The 26672-nt window shown below is 49.2% G+C and overlaps 1 protein-coding gene across 2 annotated transcripts in view; it reads left to right on the top strand.

The window, feature by feature from the left end:
- Positions 1-26175, top strand: part of SETD2 (SET domain containing 2, histone lysine methyltransferase) — a 1045105-nt gene extending 1018930 nt beyond the window's left edge. For both annotated transcript variants that reach the window (XM_086941119.1, XM_086941120.1), the window contains one exon: positions 25254-26175. In XM_086941119.1, the coding sequence (XP_086797245.1) occupies positions 25254-25415 (162 nt within the window). In that variant the 3' untranslated portion in view covers positions 25416-26175. The remainder of the gene's footprint in view (positions 1-25253) is intronic.
- Positions 26176-26672: the final 497 nt, after the last annotated feature.

Below are 26672 nucleotides of genomic sequence, written 5' to 3'. Positions count from 1 at the left end.
CGCTGAAGCAGCTCGAATCGACCACTACATCAAGCTCCAAAACCATCGGACACCCTCCGATTAAGTTCGGTCTTCCGCCAACAGCTCAAGCGAAGCATCTCGAACACCACAGAGGCGCGGAACCTTCCAAGACGCCGTCGGCGCCTTCGAAGCCCGCCCCCGAAGGGGTTGTGTTCCACGAGCCCTCGTACGACAACCAGTCGAAACTCTTTATCGACTCGGAATCAGGCAGGCTAACCATCCACAAGCGGAAGATCGCGCCTGAACATCCCTTGGAGGGTTACAAAATTCCTCTTAAACGGAAGAAGGTCTCGGCCACCTCACCAGTTCTCTGCGAGCACGTTCAGGACTATTCGCAGCAAATGGCATATTCTCCAGCACAAAGCGAGGAGGACATGGGTGAAGACTATGGTCAAGCGGCCTTTGCTTATCACGCTGACACTGATCAGGATGAACCACAACAGTGGTCTGAGGCTGTAGATCAAACTGTAGACCCTGATGATCCACATGCTGCACCAGACGCCCAGTCCTACAACGTCAAAACATCGCCAACTGAGGACACGGCGGCGTTTAACGCTTTGATAGAAAGGGCAGCACTCCACCATGACTTGGAAATGCACGCAGAACCTGTGGACGAAGATTTCTTGTTTGACACTTTCTCCACCTCTGAACGTTCCACTAAGACTTTGCCTATGCTTAAAGGGGTCCTCAAACATGCTGCGGACATTTTCAAAGAACCCACAAAAGCTAGGGTTATCAACCCACGGATTGAGAAAAAATATAGGCCTGCTCCAGTGGACCCCACCTACATCAAAGGCCAGCTCCCCTTGGACTCCCTTGTAGTGGCCAATGCCCGCAAGAGAGCGAACTCACAAACTAGTGGTGACGCTCCACCTCCGGACAAGGAATCAAAGATTCTGGAGGCGTCGGGAAAGCGAGTGGCAGCGCAGGCTGCTAATATTTGGAGGATTTCCAATACACAGGCCATGTTGGCTAGATACGAGAGGGCGCACTACGGCACACTAGAACAGTTGTTGCAACACCTGCCTGATATGTACAAGGAGGGAGCAGAGATGATTATACAAGAAGGGAAATTGATTTCTAATGCGTCCATCAAATGCGCACTGGATGCAGCAGACACAGCAGCTAGGGCCATAAACACTAGTGTGATGCTAAGACGTCACGCATGGCTCCGCATCTCTGGTTTCAAGCCCGAGATTCAAACAACTCTGCTCAACCAGCCGGTTAACCCGGACTTCCTTTTTGGTCCCGAGGTAGACACAACACTCGAAAAAATAAAAAAGGACACTGAGACAGCCAAATCCATGGCGGCTCTGCAATCTCAGCAGTTTCGGGGCAGTTCCTTTCGTCGCTCCGGTAATAGGGGAGCCTCTAGAGGACAGGCTTTATAGCAGGCCCAGTACACCAAAGGGAGCACGCAATCCACCTACACAAAGAATACCAGGGGTGGATACCGTGGGAACAGCGCCAAAGGCAGAGGACGTGGCAATAACGCCAGATCCTCAGCTCCCAACAAACAGTGACGCCTTGTCACTGGCCCCGACCATCTAACACCTGTCGGGGGAAGACTCCAGCAGTTCCTGCCAGTCTGGGAAGGCATTACCATGGACAGGTGGGTGAGACAACTTATCCGATACGGCTATTGTCTAGAACTAACCTCCACCCCCCCCCCCCCCCCCCCCCCCCCCCCCCCAAGGCACCGTCCTATGTCCGCAGAGCACATGCACTTATTGCAGCAAGAAGTACTCTCCATGCTGCAAAAAGGGGCAATAGAGCTCGTGCCTGCAGAAGAACGAGGTACAGGGGTGTACTCTCTGTACTTCTTGATCCCAAAAAAGGACGGATCCCTGCGGCCCATTCTAGACCTCAGACCCCTCAACCAATACATCCTTTCAGAACACTTTCATATGTTAACCTTACAGCAGGTCCTGCCGTTGCTCAGTCAGGGCGACTTCCTAGCGACCCTGGACCTCAAGGATGCATATTTCCACATTCCCATTCACCCAAGTCACAAAAAATATCTCCGGTTCACCATCAACAATCAGCATTACCAATTCAAGGTTCTGCCTTTCGGGGTCACCACTGCCCCCAGAGTGTTCACCAAGTGCTTAGCGACCGTGGCTGCGCACCTTCGCAGACAACATGTTCACGTCTATCCCTATCTGGACGACTGGCTCGTTCAGGCCAAGTCATCCCAGCGGTGTACCAGCCACATGTCGCGCACGATTCATCTCCTTCACAGTCTGGGGTTCTCACTCAACTACACAAAGTCGCACCTGCAGCCAGCCCATGTGCAACAGTACCTAGGGGCAACATTGAACACTCTGACGGCAACAGCGCAGCCGAACTCTGCCAGGGTCAACAGCATGCAGCTGCTCATTCGGAGGTTCAGGCCTCAACAATCACTCCCAGCGCAGGTGTTCATGCAACTGATCAGTATGATGGCATCCTGCATATTCATAGTCCCGCACGCGAGACTGCATATGCGTCCCCTTCAAGAATGCTTGGCACGTCAGTGGAACCAGGCTCATGGGCATCTAAAAGACCTAGTGTTGGTGACCGGTCGTGCTTACAACTCTCTGCATTGGTGGAATCCACAAAACCTTTGCAGGGGACGACTGTTCCAAGAGCCTGTCCCACAGATAGTGCTAACCACGGACGCATCTCTCCAGGGTTGGGGAGCGCATGTCCTCCATTACACGGTGCAGGGACTATGGACAACACAACAGCAGAAAATGCATATCAACCTGCTAGAGCTCATGGCAATCTTCATGGCGCTGAAAGCGTTCAAGTTGCACCTGTGCAACAAGGTCGTGTTGATCCGGACGGACAACATGACTGCCATGTATTACATCCAGAAACAGGGAGGCACACACTCCCCGCAGCTATCTCACCTAGCCCAGAGCATGTGGAAGTGGGCCATTCAGAGGAACATCTTCTTCATGGCGGAGCATCTCCCGGGAGTAGACAACCAGATGGCGGACCTGCTCAGCAGGCACAGTCATCAGATGCACGAGTGGGAAATCCACCCCTCGGTACTCCAGCCATACTTCCAGCAGTGGGGTCATCCAGAGATCGACCTCTTCGCCACAAAAGAGAACGCAAAATGCCGAAGCTTCGCCGCCAGGTTTCCACACCCGCAGTCTCAGGGTAATGCGATATGGATTAACTGGTCAGGCAGATTTGCGTACGCTTTTCCCCCAGCCCCACTCATACCGCTGGTGGCGCGCAAACTGCTGCAGCACTCCATGACGCTCATCCTGGTTGCTCCAACGTGGGCACGGCAGGCTTGGTACACCACGTTCCTGGAACTTTCAGTGGTGCCTCACCAACGGCTGCGCCTCACTCCCAGCCTCCTCACTCAGAGCCATGGAGACATTCAGCACCCGGATCCTCAACAGTTGAGCCTAGCGATTTGGCTCCTGAGGTCATAGAGTTTGGCTACCTCAACTTGCCCCCTGAGTGTATGAACATCATCATTGAGGCAAGGCGGCCTACAACCAGGGCGTGCTATGCAGCCAAATGGAAACGATTTGTCATTTACTGTTCCAACAATTACATTAATCCGCTAGATGCATCCACGCAAAACATCATATGTTACCTACTGCATCTGTACCAATGCAACCTAGCGTATAGTTCCATCAGGATACATTTGGCTGCTATAGCCGCTTATCTTCAGAACAGGCAGCACCTTTCACTTTTCAGAGTGCCTGCCATCAAAGCCTTTTTGGAGGGCCTTAAAAGGGTGATCCCTCCCAGACACCCTCCTTCGCCTGTCTGGAATCTAAATATCGTTCTCACCAGGCTCATGGGGCCCCCCTTTGAGCCTCTCCATTCTTGTGAGATACAGTTTCTTACTTGGAAAATGGCCTTTCTAATAGCCATCACATCGCTGCGAAGAGTCAGCGAGCTTCAAGCCCTCACAATTCAAGAGCCCTACCTACAAATTCATGCTAATAGGGTGGTGCTGCGCACCAACCCCAAGTTCATGCCTAAGGTAATCTCGCAGTTCCACATTAATCAAAACATAGAACTGCCAGTTTTCTTTCCAAACCCTGACTCAGTGGCAGACAGAGCACTGCACACCTTAGATGTCAAAAGAGCTCTCCTGTATTACATCGACAGGACAAAAGACTTTCGAAAGACTAAACAACTGTTTGTTGCCTTCTCTACACAACATAAAGGCAACCCTATTTCCAAATCCGGTATAGCCAGGTGGATAGTTAAATGCATTCAAATCTGTTATCAAAAGGCTAAACGCACTTAAACAGTTCCCCCAAGAGCGCATTCCACACGCAAGCTAGGGGCATCCATGGCTTTCCTAGGTAACATTCCTCTAGAGGATATATGTAGAGCAGCCACATGGACCACCATACATACATTTACCAAACACTACTGCGTAGATGTGCACTCCAAGCAGCAACCTGCTGTAGGACAGGCTGTTCTCAGAACTCTCTTTCAGACTGCTGCAGCTGGCACGGGCAACCGCCGATAGGGAGGTAACTGCTATTTATTCAATGCACAAATATGAATTCAGCAGCCCAAATGCCTCGAACGGAATATGCTACTTACCAGTATGCATCTGTTCTTGGCATGTAGGGCTGCTGACATTCATATCGCCCACCCTCCTACCCGGTGCCTGTCGCAGCTGTAGCACTCAACATAATTCTCAGGCATGGTCATCTCTTACTGTATTACACTCCTTCTCTGCCACAATTGCGAAAAACAATCTGAGGATGGAGAGGATGCCCATGCGCACTGTAGTCCAGGGGAGGAGCCACCTATCTCGTGATACTTCAAAGACTCTTCCAGGACAACAATGTGCAATCATCCGGACCCAACACTAGGCGGCGATTTATGCACAGATATGAATGTCAGCAGCCCTACATGCCAAGAACAGATGCATACTGGTAAGTAGCATATTCCATATGCGATCTCTTCAAATGTTTTTTTAAGAGACTTAGTAAATCACAGAAAGGAAGGGCGAACCAATGAAAAGTACAATAAGATGTCTGATTTTAGTTTCCCTCTAAGAACATTTTTCTGCAGATTCAGTATCGCGCTTAATTTTTCTTTACCCGCATAGTTATGTGATATGGTCCTAATTGACGGCTGAGTAGGGAGAAAGTTATTATCAATTAAGTTGCGTACTGTAGAAGTCTCAGATGGCCATGAAAAAGACTACTGGTGAAGTCATAATACTCCCTGGTGGTATAGCAATGCCACAGTTTGCTTCTCGTCTGTTGCTCCTGGGTGGACATGTATAATACTCCTTATTCATTTAGAAGTTCCTACTTTAGTGGGTTCCCAAGCTCCTCTGTCACTCATGTCGCAAATAAGACTGTAATGTCAATGAACATTTTTCCCAACCAACTGAGGAACTTCTGAATCTTTACTGCATAATATACACCCTGCTTGGAGCTTGCATGCAAAATGTAAATAATATCTCGCTAGAACGCTGCCATATCCATGATCCATAATCTAAATCTGTTAATAGGTTTGCCTAACTTCAATAGTTTATATGTGAAACTGGCTACCAATCTAAGCTATGGTTTAAAGGATCATTTTCTACAAACTATATTTCACCACTGTGTATACTGGACCAGAATAAGATACAGTGTGTATAGAAGCCACATACCCCAGAGGTATAACAGAGGTTAAAGTCAGGGCTGACCTTCCTCTCCAAAGTGGTAGCTTGGTCGAGCAGTAAGGCAGTACCAGAGGACAGTGTAAAGCATTTGTTGTACACACTCAGTCAGCAAAGGATTTCACACACTCAAGGACTGAACTCCAGGCCAATTGTTTTTATATCAAAAGATATAATGGTTTTATTTTTAGAACCCACAGGCATAAAAATATACTTTTCTCGAGATGAGTACTCTCATGTAATTACTTTGCAAAGAGGCAATAAACTTTGTGAACACAGTAGATACAAGGGTTGCAGTAGGCAACACAATTCTAAACAAACTATAGCATTGAATTCAATGGGTTTTCATCATATAAGTACAGTTGATTACTTTGGTAGTTCCAGGACTAGATCCTGGATTCAGTCCTGGGGTCTAAGCTGAAACCAATTTAGTAAAAACGATTTAGTTACTGTAGTGAATTTTCAGGAATATAAAGCTGTTTTAAAAGTTCACACTTAGAAACTTTTCAATAGAAATCTGGCAATGATATCCAATGGGAGAAAATTCAGGTTGCTGGTAAAGTATGATCTCGTTACTTTTGTAATCCAGTACTGGTCTCCTAGGGCCAGCACTGGGGCTTCAACTTAAGACAGGTAAGTAATTGCGTTTCAGTATTTCGTATGATTTTTTTTTTTGATTTTTAAAACCTTTATTTAAAAACAATGCACACAGCTATTCAGCCTTACATCCCGGAGGCGAGGCAGCAGAGCGAAACAAAGGAACCAAAGTGCAAAAATCAGTACATCAGAACAAATGAAGGTTGATTTTAAAGTTTTATATAAGTAATGTAGAAGAGAGGGAGAAAAAAGAAAGAAAGCGCCGAAACTGGCGCAAGAGAGAGGCAATGAAATGTAGAGTACAGTGAGGCGTAATGAGGGGGTCAAGAGGGCACAGTGAACACAGATATGTCCAGCGGAGTATAACACTAGGAATGGGGAGGGAGGGAAACACAGGATAGCAGCATAAAAATCTACAGTTGGAGTCGCTGGCTACGGTGATAAGTGTTCCTCCTGTGGAGCGGGGTCTGGAGGTACGCAAATGTCCCCTCTGTATTCATTCCAAGCCCCCCACATTTTCTGCCACTTTTTAGGTTTACCCCTGGCAACATACACGGTCTTTTCCCGGAACATACACCAATCCATATTGGCCTTCCACTGTACAACCATCGGAGCCGTTGTAGCTACCCATTTCTGTGCAATGTCCCGTTTAGCTACCATGTTACCAAGGGTCACCCATTGGGTCTGGGCCACGTTGTGATCTGTCGGACCCCAGATGTTCAGAAGGCACCTCCTGGCTTCCGCATGCACTGCCACCCCAGTCACCTCGCTCATAATCGAGTGCACACGTTGCCAGTAGGAAGTTATTGCAGGACATTCCCATAGAATGTGCATGAAGGTGGCAAGGGCGCCACATCCTCGCCTACAAAGGCCGTCGACAGAGTAGCCCATGTGCACAAGTCTGGGACCAGTGACATAAACTCTATGCAAGATTTTGAGCTGCACCAGCCGAAGACGGGAGGAGATAGCAACCTCCTTGGGGGAGGACACCGCACTCTGCCAATCTTCGTCATCAATCTCTATCCCATCTCGCACCCACTGGTCCCTCACACCCAGGAGTAGGTCTGTACAGACGTTGATGAGTTTCTTGTATGTCAATGAAATGGCACTGTCTGGCATATGGCCGCCCAGCACCCTATCTTCCAAAGGAGAACTGTTGGGGATCACCTCCCCCTCCGGCTTGGCGGACAGCAATGCATGTCTCAGCTGAGCATACCGGAAGAATTCCGTTTCACCCAGCTGAAACTCTGCTTTTAACTGGGCGAAAGTTTTAAACTCGCCACGCAGCAACATGTCCTCCACCCTAGAGATGCCAATTAGGTCCCACTTATCGAAGCCCTTGGTATGCCATAATTTGCCCAGGATGTCCGAATCGTACAATGGGGTCGCCTTCGTTATTCTATCCTTCCATCCCTGCGCCTTAGTAATCGCCCTCCAAATATGGACCGCGGTTTTTGTTGGACCAGACATCCGCCTGTCGAGAGACCTCGAGTAGAGCGCTCTGTGATACTTCCCGCCACCCAGCAGCCATCGATCCATGGCATACCCCGGGTTGTCCGCCGGACCGTATAAACGGGGATTAATAGCCGCTAACTGGGAGGCCCAGTAATACCTCCGCACATCAGGCAGTGCTATCCCTCCATCGTACCACGGTAGTGTGAGCTTCGTGTTGGCGATGCGAGGGCGGCCATCCCAAAGTAGGGCGCGTTGCAGGCTTTCGATCTCACCGAAGTATCGAGCTGGGACCGGGTCCTGGGTATTTTGTAGGGCATAGAGAAACCTGGGCAAGGACATCATTTTAAACAACGCCGCGCGCCCAAGCAGGGAGAGTAGGAGTTTGCGCCATCCCTCCACATCACGCCAGAGGCGGAGAAGAGGGGGAAGCAAGTTGTGCTCATAGCGCGCCTTAGAGTTAGTTGAGATGTAGATCCCCAAATACTTGAAGCCCTGGCTCGCCACCTGTATACCACAACCCCTCGGAAGGCGAGGCGTTCCCCCCTTCAGGACGTACAAGTATGACTTAGACCAGTTAATAACTAGGCCGGAGTGCCGACCGAAAACTCGCAATACGTCACAGGCCACAATAAGGGATTTGCAGGGGGAGGTGAGATACAAAAGAATATCATCTGCGTACAGTGACACTCGGTCCTCGAAGTCAGGAGCCCATCTGATACCATGTAGGTCGGGGTGGCTACGTAACCAGGCCGCCAGCGGTTCAAGCGCGAGTGCAAACAGGAGGGGCGACAAAGGACAGCCCTGCCTGGTGCCTCTCTGAAGAACAAAAGGTGCGGAAACTCGACCGTTGACAGCTACGTTAGCCAATGGTCCGGCATACAGAAGTTTGACCCACCCCACAAATTCCGGGCCAAAACCGAGCTTCGCCAACACTGCCCACAGGTAACTCCACTCAAGGGAGTCGAAAGCCATTGTGGCATCCACCGACGCCATGACAGCCGGCTCCTCAAGCGTATGGGCCCTGACCAGGGCACCGTGAAGTCGACGCAGGTTAAGAGCAGTGTTGCGGTGTGGAATAAAGCCCGACTGGTCCGGGTGCACTAAGTCACCGATGACGCCAATCAGACGGTTGGCGAGCATTTTGGCTAGAATCTTAGGCTCTGCGTTCAAAAGAGAGATGGGGCGATACGATCGGCACAAGTCTCTTGGCTTCCCTTCCTTATGGATAACCACGATGGTGGCCAACCTCTGGTCAGGGGGAAGTAGGCCAGCCTCCCGCGCCTCCAGGAACATATTCCGCAAATGCGGGGAAACTACATCCGGTTTGATCTTATATAGCTCTACCGGAATGCCGTTAGGGCCAGGCGCCTTGCCGGATCTCAAGGAACGAATTGCGAGTGCAACCTCGTCCACGGATATATCCCTGTCTAGGTCATCTCGATCTGCGTCCGACAGGCACGGGAGATCGATATCCGACAGGAAAGCACCCGAATCGGCCTCCGACCGGTCCGAGACAGAGGCATAAACGCCCTGAAAGTAATCTGAAAAGGACTCAGCGATGGCGCTCGGATCAGTGACTAACACTCCATCCTCTCCCAGTATCTCAGGGACGACACGGCTGGCCCTCTCTTTCTTATCAAGCCAGGCCAGCAACTTTCCCGCCTTGTCACCAACGTCGTAAATCCGACCCTGCTGTTCCCTGCCCAGGACGAGAGCAGCGTCGGTGGCAAGGTCACGATACTCCGATTGTTTAAGGGAGAGGATATGTAACATGTCGGGCTCAGGGCCCGCCTCCAATCGGGAGTCTAACTCCATGATCTCCGCCTCTATACGCACCATGTCGGCGTCTCTGTTCCTACGAGCTTCCGCTATGAGAGTAAATGCCTCACTCCGCAAGACCGTTTTAAAAGCCTCCCACAAAGTGGCAGCCGATGTAACCGACCCCACGTTCTCGGTGAAGTAGAGTTCGATAGCCTTGGCCAGGAGACCACGAGTCTTGGGGTTTCGGAAGTACCACGGATTGACCACCACCGGTCGCTCCAATACGACAATATTAAAATCGAAGGAGACCCACAGCGGGGAATGGTCCGAAATGCCCCTCGCCAAAAAACGGGCTTCAGAGATCGCCGGTGCATGAGCTGCCAAGGTAAGGACGTAGTCGATCCTGGAGAGACTACCGTGAGCGCCAGAATGAAATGAATATTGGCTCTGTGTAGGATGTAGAAGTTTCCAGCAGTCGACCAACCCCATAGTGTCAAGAAAAGTGGGCAACCACATTTGTGAGCTTCGGAGGTCTCTAGGCGGATGTCTGTCCAAGGAACCGGAGCAAACAGAATTAAAGTCACCCCCCAAAATTAGCAACCCTGCTGGCAGATTCAAAATGGCGCTACCAAGGTCCTGGAAGGTGTTATTTTGCAAACCCGGAGGAACATAAACCGAAACCAATGTCAAGGCACGCCCCTCCCAACGCCCTGCAACTGCTGCGTACCGCCCCCTCTCGTCAACAATAGTGGAGTCAATCTCAAAAGGGAGGGACGTACGCACCATAACACCCGCCCCCCGGGACCCACAAAGTGGCAGCCGATGTAACCGACCCCACATTCTCGGTGAAGTAGAGTTCGATAGCCTTGGCCAGGAGACCACGAGTCTTGGGGTTTCGGAAGTACCACGGATTGACCACCACCGGTCGCTCCAATACGACAATATTAAAATCGAAGGAGACCCACAGCGGGGAATGGTCCGAAATGCCCCTCGCCAAAAAACGGGCTTCAGAGATCGCCGGTGCATGAGCTGCCAAGGTAAGGACGTAGTCGATCCTGGAGAGACTACCGTGAGCGCCAGAATGAAATGAATATTGGCTCTGTGTAGGATGTAGAAGTTTCCAGCAGTCGACCAACCCCATAGTGTCAAGAAAAGTGGGCAACCACATTTGTGAGCTTCGGAGGTCTCTAGGCGGATGTCTGTCCAAGGAACCGGAGCAAACCGAATTAAAGTCACCCCCCAAAATTAGCAACCCTGCTGGCAGATTCAAAATGGCGCTACCAAGGTCCTGGAAGGTGTTATTTTGCAAACCCGGAGGAACATAAACCGAAACCAATGTCAAGGCACGCCCCTCCCAACGCCCTGCAACTGCTGCGTACCGCCCCCTCTCGTCAACAATAGTGGAGTCAATCTCAAAAGGGAGGGACGTACGCACCATAACACCCGCCCCCCGGGACCCCGAAGAGAACCCCGAATGAGCCACCATTTTGAAACCCTTCCTGTTGAGCGCTCTACATGTATTCCCTATCAAGTGTGTCTCCTGCAAGAGAACAATATCAGGCATATGTCTTTTAAGCAGTTGCAATACTACCCCTCTTTTAATACGATCACCCAAGCCATTGACGTTCCAACAAAGAACTTGCAATTTCCTACCCCCCATCGTCGTGTCCCAAGTCCTCACCAACCCCCAAAAGCCTAAACGACAAATGAAACAAGACAGAGCATATGGACCATTGCCTAAGGGAAAGAAGGAAGCAAAGAAAACACACAAAACCATCCCCAACACCGCCCCCACCCTGCACCCCTGCAGCAGACTAAAAAGCCCCCCCAACCAGCAGTGTACCTGTCGCCCCATAAACTAAGCTACAAAAAAGACCCTAGAGGAGTAAGGAACCCCCGCATTCCCCCCCTGCCACCCTCCATGTGAGAATAGGATATTCCAAGTAAAAGTGCAACAGCTTGGCATTATCAGTCACAGTCAACGGGCACACCAATCGCTAAGGCAGTGCGGGAAGCACTATTCCTGAAGATCAGGGCCACCAGAGGCGCCTTCGGAGTGTTCCTCCTGTTCTTCTCGACGGTGCGGCAAAGTGTCCAGCCAGTCACTCACAGTCTTAGGCATATCAAAGAACAGGGCTCGGCCATCACGTTCAACGCGCAGCTTAGCGGGGAACAGCATAGAGTACTTCAGCCCCAAATCCCTGAGGCGCCGCTTTACCCCTGCAAAGCTTTGGCGTTGTCTCTGAACAGTCCGGGTAGAAATTCACATCAGCGTTCTGAAACTTGAGAGGCCCATGTCGCCTCGAGGCTTGGAGAATCACATCCTGATCCCTGAAATTGAATAAACGGGCGATGATGGGTCTCGGTGCGACACCCGTCTTCGGAGGGCCGCCAGGTATTCTGTGGGCCCGCTCCACCGAGAAAAAGTGGCTGAGACCTGCTGGAGCTAGATGGGTCTTTACCAAGTCCTCCACAAAAAGGTCGACGGCCGCTTCCTCCGCACCCTCCGGCACACCAATGATGCGCACATTTTGCCGCCTGGCACGTCCTTCGAAATCCTCCAGCCGCCTCGAGAACAGGTCATTGACTGACCGCAAGGTACGGACCTCCGCTTGCAGGTCCGAGACATCGGTCGTGAGGCTGGAGGTCTTGATATCGAGAGATTTCACTCGATCATTAGTTTTGCCCAGGTCGGCCCTGATCAAGTTGAGATCGATAGCCAAGGTGTCCACCTTATGTGCCAGGACCTCGTGCTGCTTATGCATCTCAGTCCTGATGTTGGAGATAGCCCCCATGACGTCGCGTAAAGTGGGCTCCGACCCCTCGGGTGAGCTCGTGCGTTAGGAGTCCTTAGACTGGGCGACTACAGAGGGCGAGGTCCTTTGTTGGGCGTACCGATCGATCTTATTTGTCTGGGGTTGGATCGTCTTCCTGCTAGCCCGGTTCGCCGTCCTGTCGAAATCACCCCTGCCAGCCATGTTGGGTCCGGAGAGAACAAAGGGCGACATGGCGAGGACACTGTGGGCACTCGAGTAGGCACGAAGATTAGCGTCCACGAGGGCCAAATCAGCAATAAGCAACTCCGCGGCTACGCGCACTCCGCCAGCAGGAACAGAAGACGCTCACTCCGCATATCAATCATACACCGCGTCGTCTCGATCATCAGCCCTCTCCGGGACAATGGCGCATCCCTGGCACAAAGTTCAACACGACATAACTTTGCCAAGAAATGTCGGATTTAGAAACGGAAAGCGGATCCCGTGTCTGTGACCATTCGCCAATTGGAATCCACCGCCGTGGATCAGGATTTCTTCCAGGATATGTGCGGAGGGTCTGCGGAGCTCCGAGCTTACGCGGCCATCTTGCTTGCCCGCGAAGCTCCTGCATTTCGTATGATTTTTAAAGAATATTTCACGTTTTCAAAAGTTGACAGAAGAAATTTCATAGAAAAGCAGACAATGGATTCCTATGGAGAAAACACAGGTTACCAGTAAACCCGTTAAGGATTACTTTAGCGTTTCAGTACTGGGCTACAAGGTACAGTACTGGCTCCTCCCCTGATCACAGGTGAGTACTTCGGAATTCTGGTGATTTTATATGAATATTTTTAGTTTCCAAAACTTCACACTTAAAAGATTTTTCGAGTCAAACCAGTCCATGTTATCCAATGGCAGGTGAGTTCCCAGTTTCCAGGTAAGTAATTGGCTGGTGAAATTAGGGTTCTGGGCATAGACTCAGGGATCCCCCAGGGTCAGGTAAGTACAGTTGGTTCACCCCCAGCGGCACAGAGGCGGCCGGGTGCAGAGGTAGTTAGGCCCAATGTTATCCAATGAGAGAAAGGGGGCCTCCGGTTGGTGGCTGCTGGCTAACAGGCCACGCGGCTGTGGGAGCTGAGCTCCTGGTCACTTGCTCAGGGAAAAGGGGGAAGTCGGATAGAGCAAAGGTGGCACAGCCAGCGGCACTCGGGCGGCTGGGTGCAGTGTGCTTTTGAGCCGTTGGGCGCTCAATGGTATCCAATAGGAAAGGTCAAAAGGGAACAAAGCCTGCAGGCTGAGGGACGGAGACTCTCCAGGGGCGACCAGCACTTCGAGAGGTAAGTTGGGATCTTGGAGCACAGGTAGGTACCCCAAAGGGAGGCACAGGGAGCTGTAGGGCACCGGGTGCAGGGGTGTCTTTGGGTGTTGGAAAAGGTTACCCTCGGCTTGTTGGGGTGGCCCCTGGTTCTGAGTCTGCAGGCGTCGTCTGGTTTGTCGAAGAGGGTCTTGGGGCACTGGACTTCGGGTACCAGTCGCCGGGGGGACGTCCTCGGGGTCTTGGTTCACTTGGACACAGGCCAGGCTCGGCGGGTGCAGAGTGGGCTGGTCCAGGGCTTCCTAGCTTGCACCAGGGGGGTTGTTGCAGCAGAGCCTCTGCTGATGGGAGTCTCAATCTTCAGGAGGGTCAAGGCCGGCAGGTCCTCTGGGTGTCCAAAGGTTGCTGTCCGCAGGAGTCGCCGGTATTTAGGCAGGCCACCATTACAAGAATGGGGTGACCCTGAAGGTATGGACCTGGGTATCTAGTGATATAAATAAACAATGGTCCTAGACCTATAGATTTTGGTACATTGATCAAATCAGAAATTGATAAATTATTCAAGAAAAAGCACCTTTGATTAGTCTGCTATCTGCAAAACAAAGACTGAATCTTTGAGACAAAACTTTACACCACGGTACTTTTGGAAAAATATATTCTTATTTAATTTTTATATTCAGATTTTTGCATAATTTTGTCAATAAAAACATATAGGTTGCCCCAAGATAGGATAGTGCAAAGAGAAAGTGTGATTTCAAGGGGGTGAGCGAGTGAAGTGAAAAGGAAAATTGCACAGTGGTAGATAAGAGAAATAAGTTTATAATTTAATCAATCAATACTGAATATGAATCTTCACAAAATAACAGTATTGAACACCTAGCCAACAAACATCAGTTCATTTGAATTGCGGACAACAACATTGTAGGGTTCTTGTAACAATATCCACAGTCTTGCACTGCCTACAAAGTTGGGGAGATACAGGTCTAAGGTGTATGTGTGGAAAATGTCGACGTTTCGACTCGACTTATTCCCTAACGGTGATTTAGACCTGGGGATTGCGAGTCTTCATCAGGACAGAGAGCAAACAACGAGGCACACAGGGAGTATTGAATAACCCCTTTGTGGTAGAGAAGGCGTTGGTTAGGTGATCCGAATTCACCAATGTCTCAAACAGGGTTCTTGAAGTTATATTTAGTCCATGTAAAAGGAGTCGTTGTTTCTTACGTGGACACGGTGGGTGATACCTTGATTGTGTGTGAGCCCAGCCTCCACGAGGGGAAAAATTCCAAGCTGTCACTCCAGAGATGCACACTGCAAAAATGACAATAGTTCCTGATTGTAGGCGATGCTGGTAGAGTTAATCCCAAAATACTTCCAGATGTAAACCGCTGTATGGCCGATTCTGGCGTAACCATCCGAGCCTCTCAGTGCTTCCGGATGTCCAGTTTCTGTGGAGATTAGTTCCACTTGATTTCGGACGCCGTGTCTCCGTGTACTGAGTCTTCCACTTCCAAGCCTCTCGGTGCTGCGGTATTTAGGCAGGAGCAGGTTCCAGGATCGACAGGCTGGTAGGGCTGGGGCCAAATAAGTTGTTGTCGTCTTGTTGTTAGCAGCTGGACGGCGGATCTTCTTCTTCTTGATCTTCTTTCTTCTTTTCTTATCGGGATCTGTGGAAGGAAGGTTTAGGGAGCCCCTAAATACTGAATTTAGGGGCGTTACAGGTAGGGCAAGGTACACCCCCTAGCCTGCTCCTCTCCTGTGGGAGGGGGGCAGGAGCCTAGCTGTGATTGGGTAGGGCTCCCTATCTTCAAGATGGCCGGAGCCTGGGGTCGTGCTTCAACTAGTCTCCCCCACCTGAGGGGTGGGGTTGGCATAGGCTGGCACCCCCCCCTTCCTGATCTAGTTTTTCCCGCCAGTCTTTCCGCCAGAATGGGGGTCAGGACGGGTGGGGGCTGGTTGCTTGGTACAGCAAATGATCTGGAGAAGCTCACAGGGGGGTATGCCTTTGAATCTTCCCCCTGCCCATCCTGTGGGAGGAGACCTAGCACCTCGCCCAGGATGTGCATTTCTGCAGGCCCAGGAAAGCAGGGGCTTTCCTACCCAGGGGTCCAGCAACATGTCTGCTAGGTGGCAGCCTCTGCAGCTACTCAGCCCAGACGTGGATTGTAGGTTAGGTTTTCAGGGGGCATCTCTAAGATGCCCTCTGGTGCATTTTACATTAAATCCCACACTGGCAACAGTGCGGGTTTTATGTGCTGAGAAGTTTGGTACCAAACTTGTCAGTCTTCAGTGTAGCCATTATGGTGCTGTGGAGTTTGTAATGACAACCTCCCAGCACCATATACTCTTAATGGCATCACTGCACTTACATTGCCCAGGAATGGCCCTGTGGACTGTATGGGCACAGGGATCATGCACCTGTGTCCACACCTCTGGCATAGGGCACCCAGCTAGAGGGGTGACTGAAGTATGCCAGGGCAGTGGGTTCTGTGGGCATAGCACACAGGGATGTGTGCCATGCCGACTTTCTGTTTGGTTCTGTACTTAGACACTCAGCCTGCAAAGGCAGTGTGTGGGTGTCAGGGTACAGGGCCCCTGAGGGTGGCACAATAAGTGCTGCAGCCCTCAGGGGTCTTCTCTGGTCACCATGCCCTGGGTACCTAGGGTACCATTTACTAGGGGCTGACAGGTGGCCAGAGATGCCAATTGGGTTTTAGTTGTAACACAGTTTTTAGGGAATGAACACAGGCCCTGGGTACCTGGTTGGCAGAAGCCCAGGGCACACTCAGTCAAAGCACATCAGCAATCAGAAAAAGTGAGGGCATACCAATGCAAGAAAGATGGCACTTTCTCACAGATCACACGGTATAGCGATTAATATGGGTAAGCATGACAATGTCACTATTAGTGTCTGAAGCATACCATTATCCTCAGGGCAATCTCTTAAGAGTTTTACACAAATTACACAAATCTTGTATGATAAGAATATAACAAATTGAATGGCAGTGCTATGAAAATGCCAATACAATGCAATGAATATTATTAGAAGATCATAGGTTAGTATTGTTACAACACAGTATGGTATTTCATAACCTAGTTCTTGCTATGGTCTGAGCCTTACCACAGATAAGTATATACTTTTTAGGTCTCGCCTGTCGATGCGCATGCGCATCGAGCTTGCGAGACTATGGGGGCTTACCAACTCTTTAACCAACTTGCAAGGAATCGTGGCGATTCCTTGCAGTGCACGAGAAATTTAAGCTCAATGCGCATGCGCATTGAGCTTAAAAGCGCGTGCACATGCCCCCAGCCGCCTGCCTTGCCTTCTCTCCCGCCCCCTCACTTCTTGATTGCACGGCCGCTAGGCCGTGCCTCCCCTTCTCTCCTCCTCCTACTCTCCTCCCCTCGCCGTCTGTTCCCGCACTCCTCCCACACCCCCGCTCCGCCCCCTCCCCTGCCTGCCATGTCGCGTCGCATTTCTCCTCCCCCCTCCCCACAGCAATGCCCTCCGTTTTGACTCGCTGCCTCCTCCTTGTTGTATCTGTTTTGTAACGCTCGTAATCCTAAATCCTTATACTTTGCAACCAGTTCTCATGTAGATCGCTCTGACATCTTCCGGTAAAATTCGCGCTATATAAACTCGTATAATTAAAATAATATAAATAAAATAAAAATTTCTGCGAGCAGCCACTTCAGGATATCCCTCCACAGTGCAAGGCGCCTGTTGCGGATCTGCCCGCTCTTGAGGCCTGAGACGGCTGGCTATTCCCTGGCGTTGTTGTTGGCTGGCGGATGGGGTAGATGTTTCTTGGCCTGACTCCCCCCCGCTCCGCCCCCTCCCCTGCCTGCCATGTCGCGTCGCATTTCTCCTCCCCCCTCCCCACAGCAATGCCCTCCGTTTTGACTCGCTGCCTCCTCCTTGTTGTATCTGTTTTGTAACGCTCGTAATCCTAAATCCTTATACTTTGCAACCAGTTCTCATGTAGATCGCTCTGACACCTTCCGCTGTGCGGGAGAGTAATACTGTGCAGGCCAGGGCTAAACTATAGGCCGCCGTCTGTGTAATCTCCTGCCATCGCCATCTGTTCCCCCTCCCCAGCCGCCAGCACCTCCCCTCTCTCACCCCGCACTATCAATGTAATGGTTTGAAAAATGTTGACAAGCTGGCAAATCCAATCACGCGGAGAGAGCCGTGGCTGCACATTGAGGATGCAACTGTCGGCACAGAGTCACAAATCTTTACCATCACTGACCCGAGTGGATTATTTTTTAAAACATGCCTTGTCATTTTGGATCTCAGGTGCTGGAAAACCAGGATTATAAACTGACAGAATATTTCAATAAATGAAGGATTGCCTTAAGTGGCAGCATTTAAATAGCGATCATGTAAGTGTGTCGTTCATGACCTGTTCCCTTAGGGTCCTTTCACTTAAAGCCAGAAGCCAGACAACGTGATCAATGGTTACATAATCAATAGGATTTTTCATATCCCCACGGGAATTATTCACAGGGTAAGTGGTCGAACAGCTCAATATTGATCAAAAAGGCAGCGTTTTAAAATTAACAGTTAATCTTTTACAGAACGTGAGAGGATTTTGAAATCTCATTGGCTGACACGGACGTCAATCAAAATAGTACGGGATTCAAAAAAAAAAATAGAACGCAATAACTTAAATACTTTAATATAATTATGGGACAGTCACACAAGCACACACACACCACAATCACACAAATACACAACACACAAACACCCTCACACACCCTCACCCTCACTTACACCCACCCTCACCCCCCCACCCTTAGAACACACGCACCCTCACTAACCCTCACACACACACCCTCACACACCCTCACACTCACACACCCTCACCCACCACCACCCTCACTCTCACACCCTCAACCCCTCACCCTCACTCACCCTCACCCTCACTCACCCACACTCACCCTCACTCACCCTCACCCACCCTCAACGCCTCACCCTCGCTCACCCTCAACCCCTCACCCTCGCTCACCCTCAACCCCTCACCCTCACTCACCCTCAACCCCTCACCCTCACCCCCTCAACCCTTCACCCTCAACCCCTCACTCACCCTCACTCTCACTCACCCTCACTCTCACTCACCCTCACTCTCACTCACCCTCAACACCTCAGCCTCACCCTCACTCACCCTCAACCCCTCACCCTCACTCACCCTCACCCTCACTCACCCTCACCCACACTCACCCTCACTCACCCTCACTCACCCTCACCCTCACTTACCCTCAACCCTTCACCCTCAACCCCTCACTCACCCTCACTCTCACTCACCCTCACTCACCCTCAACCCCTCAGCATCACCCTCACTCACCCTCACCCTCACTCACCCTCAACCCCTCACCTACCCTCACCCTCACTCACCCTCAACCCCTCACCCTCACTCACCCACCCTCAACACCTCACCCTCACTCACCCTCAACACCTCACCCTCACTCACCCTCAACCCCTCACCCTCAACCCCTCACCCTCACCCTCACTCACCCTCACCCACACTCACCCTCACCCTCACTCACCCTCAACGCCTCACCCTCACTCACCCTCAACCCCTCACCCTCACTCACCCTCAACCCCTCACCCCCACAACCCTTCACCCTCAACCCCTCACTCACCCTCACTCACCCTCACTCACCCTCAACACCTCAGCCTCACCCTCACTCACCCTCACCCTCACTCACCCTCAACCCCTCACACTCACTCACCCTCACTCACCCTCAACCCCTCACCCTCAACCCTTCACCATCACTCACCCTCACTCTCACTCACCCTCACTCACCCTCAACCCCTCACCCTCACTCACCCTCACCCTCACTCACCCTCACCCTCACTCACCCTCACCCTCACTCACCCTCAACACCTCACCCTCACTAACACTCAACCCCTCACCCTCACACCCTCAACCCTTCACCCTCAACCCCTCACTCACCCTCACTCACCCTCACTCTCACTCACCCTCACTCACCCTCAACACCTCAGCCTCACTCACCCTCACCCTCACTCACCCTCAACCCCTCACACTCACTCACCCTCACTCACCCTCACCCTCACTCACCCTCACCCTCACTCACCCTCACTCACCCTCACCCACACTCACCCTCACTCACCCTCAACCCCTCACCCTCACTCACCCTCAACCCCTCACCCTCACTCACCCTCAACACTTCACCCTCAACCCCTCACTCACCCTCACTCTCACTCACCCTCTCACCCTCAACGCCTCACCCTCAACACCTCACCCTCACTCACCCTCACCCTCACTCACCCTCAACACCTCACCCTCACTCACCCTCAACCCCTCACCCTCACTCACCCTCAACCCCTCACCCTCACTCACCCTCAACCCCTCACCCCCTCACCCTCACTCACCCTCACTCACCCTCAACGCCTCGCCCTCAACCCCTCACCCTCAACACCTCACCCTCACTCACCCTCACAACACATATTGTGTTACAATAGGTGTCACATTTGCGAAAGATAAAACGATTGGCATTGTAAATAACAAAGCTATTATTTCGCTATTTTAAAAACAAGCACATACATAAAAAATGTGTCCTTTACAATACCAATAGCTCAAACTTTCCTAATACGAGACATATTGCATTGCTGTGCTTCTCTCCCCTGCTGCACTCTCCTGCTCTCTAGAGATGTAGCATAACGACGAGAACTGCCATATAAGTCACGTAAATACAAAACATGTTGCATTCCAAATGCTATAGGTGTCACATTCGCAAAAGTTATAACTATTGGCGTTGTAAATGACAAAGCTATCAATTTAGCTATTTTAAAAACCAACAAATAAATAAAATATTTGTCATTTACAAAACCAAAAGCTCCAACTTTTCTAATGCGAGACCTATTGCATTTCCAATGCTTGTTTAACATAGTCGTTGAATCGGTTATTCACTTCTTGGCAGTCCACCATTCCTATTTCTGACTAGCTCAGAAAGAACATGAATTAATGATAATGTTATTCTTCTGGTGGGTACTTCTGACTGCCGATTCCACACCTTTAGACTAGAGTGCCAGACTGGACCCAAAGAAATTTTCCTGCAATGCTCCAGCGGGTCAGTAGGTGGCACGTGTAATTTTGCAATTCTACAGTGGTCTCCAACTCCAAACTAAATTCTGCCCACTCCCGGCCTTTGTTGCACTGATAAATTATAAGGCACAGTCAGTTATTGTACAGCCAGAACTTCATCAGAGGCCTCTGCCACAAGACCAGTAGTACCAGGGGCTAGATTCTGTCTTTGGATAAGATTCTAACACGGTTCAGAATGTGCCTAATGTTCCTTGTGATACTGATGATGACGAGGAAGCAGATAATGTACTCCCCCTGCCATTACTCCAATGATGGCTTATATTTAGACCTTCAAAATTCTAGTGGGTTAGACACATCCCTTGAGATGGAAAACCATTCGCCACCTGAGCCACCAAGAGGAAAGTGACTCTTTGCCATAATGGCATGAAGGGCAGCTGAAGTCTTGTACTTGAACTTGGCTATTAAACATAAAGCAAATGTTGTAGTGAAAATTCTGCAACTCATTGCCATCTTCATCTGAACCACTCTTGCCTTTCTATGAAGACCTTACTGACACTATGGCTACTTGGGCTATGCCATGTTCTGTCCCTGCATTCAGTCGGCCTGAGACTCGGCAGCATAGGCCAATCCACTGTGACCTGGATTGGCTGACTAACCATCATATATCTGCAATCCTGGTGGTTCAGACATCCTCAAGTAAGGAGAATTCCAAATTCTTTAGCAACCAATCCTACTGATAGGAAGTCAACCCAAGTTGGTGCTGCTTAAAAAACATGTTCTCCTCATCCAGCTTAGCCCTCAGATCTCTCAATGCATTAGGGCCTTTGGGTAGGTACACTCATATATTGTAGTACATGACGAGCGAGTCCTTGCTGGTTGTAATGGAAGACCACTGGACCTTGTTGGGCCATGTAATACATGATGGTCAGGACGTGACCAACTATGTACTGTCTGCTGGCTGGGACGCTACTGACGGCATAGATAGAGCTATTGGCAACAGTATCATGTTTAAAAGGCACGCCTTGATAAGATCAAACAGGTTTTCAGGAGACAAGCAAGTGTCCCTAATGGATTTGCGTTTTGATGGATCCAGGTTGTAGAACAATTTTAGGAAAGTCGTATAGAAAGTTCAGAGGATATTCCAGTGGGCTAATGGACCTGCATCCCTCCAACCTGTGCTACAGCAGCAAAGCAAAGGCTCCGGACAATGCTGTTTTCATCAGCAGGCTCTGCAGTATTCCAACTTCTCCCCTGCTGCAGTGGCTTTCAAGCCACTTTAGTTTGCTTCCACGACCACATACATAAACCGTGGAAGGAAGGATATGGTGTTTCCTCCCCTGCTGCAGATCATTCAGACAGATGGGTCTTACAAATAATTCAAACTTGCTATACCCTGCCTTTCATTTCCACCCAGTACCATCTTCCAACCCCACTTCAGAGCGACTTTCGCAGGATCACTGTGCCCTCTTGAGGCAGGAAATCTACTTTCTTCAAGCCAAGGGTGCGATCGAGCGGGTGCCACACTCTGAGAGGGATGAGGGGTGCCCCACTGCTGCTTCCTCTCACCATAAAAGGACAGTAACATTAAGTGCCTTTCTGAGAAAAGAGAAATTCAGAAGGCTCACATTTGCTGAGATTATTTCTGCTCTGGGCCCAGGGGACTAGATAGTGTTCCTGGACAGGCAAGACGTCTATTTTCATATACCTGTCCTGTAGACCCACAAGCGTTACCTGCAGTTCACTATGGGGAGGGAAAACTTTCAGTTCACTACGCTCTTATTCGGCCTTACTCCCGCCTCTCTGATGATCACGAAAGTGATGGAGGTGTATTCGAAACCCACCTTCTGTAGGCAGAGATAAATGTGTTCCTACACTTAGATGACTGGCTGATGGAGAGAGGTTCGACATAGTCGTAGACAATCTCTGGATGGCGGCCCAAACTACTGGCGTCATTCAACTTTACCCTTAATGAGCTAAAGCACCATCCACACAAAGGATTCCTTTCGTTGGGGTTATCCTGCACATGGAATGTGAGGGCACCAACAGTTGCACCTCAGATTTACATGGGTCCAGCATCAGGGCCACCTCTCCAACACTATTCAGGTCTCACAAAAGATCGCTCAGAATTTGCAGTGGTGGCAAATGAGCGCCAGACTGAATTGGGCAGGCGCAGGTTCTCATGGACAACATGACTGCCATGTGGTACTGAAACAAGCATGGTGGAGTGGGGTTCTGCATTGTCAGGAGACCATAGGTCCCTGGAGGTGTGTGGACCAGCAAAACATGTTTGTGGTTAACATCCATTTTGCGGGGTCCTTGAATGCTAAAGAAGGCAAGCTGAGCAAACGCCATCTGGCAAAACTAGAGTGCATCTCCATCCCGAGGTGGTGCAGAGCATCTTTGACCAACGAGGTATGCCCTGGCTATATTCATGTCTCATTGGGGGTAGGAGGCATTATAGAAATGCAGTTGCAATACCATACATCTGTTCGCCACTATCAAAACGCACAGTGTCTATACTTGTGTTTGTTGGAGTTTCCTCTAGTGTGATCATTGGGCGATTCATTCTTTCTGAGATGGGATGCATGACTCCTGTACAGGTTTCTACCTCAAGCTTTTCTCGAACTTGGAGAAAAGTTAGGATGGACCAGGCCTAAATCATTTTAATCGCCTCAAACTGGGTGAGGGGAGTACTTTACCTGGTGCTGTTGTTTCAGCATTTTCCTACTGATCTTACTACTACTTCAAGAGGCAGACCTGTTGCTGCAACAGGGGAGGTTCCTGCACCCAAACCTTTGCAACCTGCTCCTCCATGCGTAGAAATTGAGCAGGGGCAATGAGGTTAAATGCATTTGATTTTTTAACCTAGGTAATTGATGCCATCCATGCAGCCAGGTGAACTTCCACAACGTACAACTACACTAGGCCCTAGGAGAAATGTGTTGCCTGGTTTAATGCTTGGCACACCAACCCCCTGCAGGCTGGTAACATTTTCAGGTATGTTAATGGATGTTGTTTCGTTGGCCCTGCAACAAATTGCAATGAGCACTGTAAAAGGATATTTATCGTCCTTTCTGCATTTACCTGACCAGCCCGCTGTCTAAGATTCGTTTTTTTAAACTGCATCCTGTTTCCCCCCCAAAACCATCCACAATGGGATTTACATCTATCATTAAAAATGTTCATGCACATGCCCTTTACTTGACGCATAGCTGCTCATTAAGACACGTGACTTAGACGTTTGTCTTCCTCATTGCCACCTCCTCAGCGTGTTGCATGAGTAAACTACTGGTGCTTTTGGTGCAATCTCCTTTTATCACCTATTTTCTAATAAAAATGTTGCTGAAGGCACAGGCGGCCATTTTACTGACATTTGTGTCTCCTTGTCATGTTGGCCAATCCATTGTTCTGGCAACTTTTTTCATTCCACCTCACCCCTTGATAGTGGAAGAGAAGCTCCTTTGGCTCAGCTCTAAAACAGTGCTGAACTTCTATTCGCAAAATACCATTGTGTGAACAATCAGCGGTTTGTTGGGTTTTTTGGGAAGAAGAAAAGCAGTGTCAATATCAAATCAAATAGACTGGTCAGAAGGTAGCGTTTAAAGACCAACATGCATGTTTATCAGCTAAATCACAAATAGACAAGGATGCACATGGTCTATGGATACGTTAGCCAAAATCCCTAGATGGATCGTTGGTGTCTCTGTTTCTATCGGTGCATTCTTACATTCAATTCAAAAATCCTGAACCACCCTTGGGTGGCATGCTTCATCATAGAGTTCCTCCTCACACCCTGTTCTTGTGAGAGCTTATGGGGGCGAAAGCTCTTCTAACGGTAGTCCACATGAGTCCCTATTTAAACTAAGGATGTGGATGGGTGGTGCATAGTGCAGATGTTAAGAGTCTATAATTAAACTACCTTTGTATTCTGTGTCCGCGATGGATAGGATTAAAACTGAGGGGAGGAAGGTGTTCAGCCCAGTTGTTGGTCAGGGGTCAAATATTTCTGCCGGATTATTACCCTATTAAGGTAGTGAGAGGCATTCTACAGGACCATATTGTGTAGTCGCTCTACCAATAATTGAGAAAAGGTATGTAATGTGAAAGTAAGTAAATGAATAAAAGTGTATATAAAATGAGTACAACTAGTTTTCCCTGTACTGTAGGATTTCCACCATTCTCACCCCCATGGCCGGACAGGATGTCATAGCTGTATGTCTCTGTCCGAGTTGCCTGAGTTGAGGACTATGCCCGACCATTGTGGGTGGGGCATCAGTGGAAACCTTCCAGTCCCGTAAACACTGGTTATACTCGTCCCAGGGTAGAGATCAGCCCAATGTCATCAGCAGTTTGTTTGAAGTGCTTCGCTTCTGAGAGCAAGGAAGGAGAAAGTTTAAGAATGTCACGTCCTCATGAAGGAGTGATTCTTATTTGTGATGTGGTTCTTTGGAGCCACCCTGGTGCCTGGGAGTACTTTTAAGGTGGGGAATCGGCGTTTAAAGACTGCCCTCCAGAAAGTAAGAAATGTAAGTAACTTGTTTGTTTTTCCTTCAGTGAATTATTGATTGGGAATAAGAGGAATGCATTTTCCGTCCTCTAACACTGCTGACGTGCTACTTTTTTTTCAGCTGACTCATGGCGTGATGAACAAGGAACTCAAGTACTGCAAGAACCCCGAGGACTTGGAGTGCAATGAAAATGTGAAGTATAAAACAAAGGAGTACATCAAGAAATACATGCATAAGTTTGGGTCGGTTTATAAACCCAAAGAGGATACAGACTTTGAATAGCTGGCTCCAAACAGAGACTATAAAACAGACAAATGAGCAAATGAACCGACTCTTAATTTGAAAGGATGAAATTTCCATCTCCCCCAGCCAGTGAGTCTGGGTGTGTTTTTTTTCTTCCGAGATTCTATTGACATTATTCTATGAATTCTTAACACTGATTCAAATAAATCAATTTCCACACCGCTTTGAAATACCCGCTCATGCTGATATGGGGGGATGAAGGGGGGGGGGGGGGGGTAAGTTAACCGTCAGAGTGGAGTTATCAGATGAGATGGAGAAGATGTCTGGTCAGGGGCGAAGAGGAATTGAGTGTACAGGAAAATTCTCTTCAAAGTTCTTATTTAAGGGCTTCTATCTCCCTCTCGCTCCTTCCATAGGAAAACCAGGGAACATTTGCCTGTGCTGTACAGCGCAATAACTCACGTGCAGGTTTGTTGTTTTTTTAATCCAGGATCTGTATTATATTTTAGCATCTGTGTGAATATATTGATATTTTTTTTGTTTTGGGCTTTCAGACATTATTCCTTTATAAAACGTAACACCGTTCTCTCGTCAGGTTTCATCTTTTTATCTGTAAATAATCCACAACTTGCTGCACTCACTTGTTTTCTCTTTCCCTTTCTGCCAACCTTGTTCTATGTTGATATGATCTGATGATACGGCTTTAATCATTTTACTTTAGTCAATTTTTACTGAACTTTTTATGTAAAAAATAATAATAATAATAAAAGAACTTGCCTACAATGAAATTAAACTATGACCACCGGGGAAATGTTGATATTTATATTACTAGCATTTAACATAAAACAGTTCCTAATCAATTTGTGAATGTAAACATTTTTGGTCACAACGTCTGCTTCAAAACTTAATGCATTGTCTGTGTATCATAAGCCACAAATAACTGCAATGTCTATATTAGAACAACATGAACAATGCGCATTCTTGAGGTGCGTCAACAGGTAGAAACAATGTGCAATTCGTTTAGCAAGCCTTATTATGCACTATCAGGATTTTTGCATTTTTCCTCTCCTGGATTACACATTTGTTGTTGTCACACATTGTGATTTATTGAAGTGTGATGCTCTGCAGGAAACCAAACCAGTACTAATGTTCGCCGGGCTTCAAGAATGAGCATTTCTGCAAATACGGCCATGGCTCTGCCTCTTTTTGTGCTGAAGAGTATTTTACATCATACATAAATATCATTCTCAGGTAAGCATCTCCACTGCTGTAGACCAGAGGTAGCTCTTTTTACCA

The sequence above is a fragment of the Lissotriton vulgaris genome, chromosome 10 (assembly GCF_964263255.1).
Source record: "Lissotriton vulgaris chromosome 10, aLisVul1.2, whole genome shotgun sequence".
In the NCBI taxonomy this organism is placed as follows: Eukaryota; Metazoa; Chordata; class Amphibia; order Caudata; family Salamandridae; genus Lissotriton; species Lissotriton vulgaris.
This window is presented reverse-complemented; position numbering and strand designations above follow the sequence as displayed.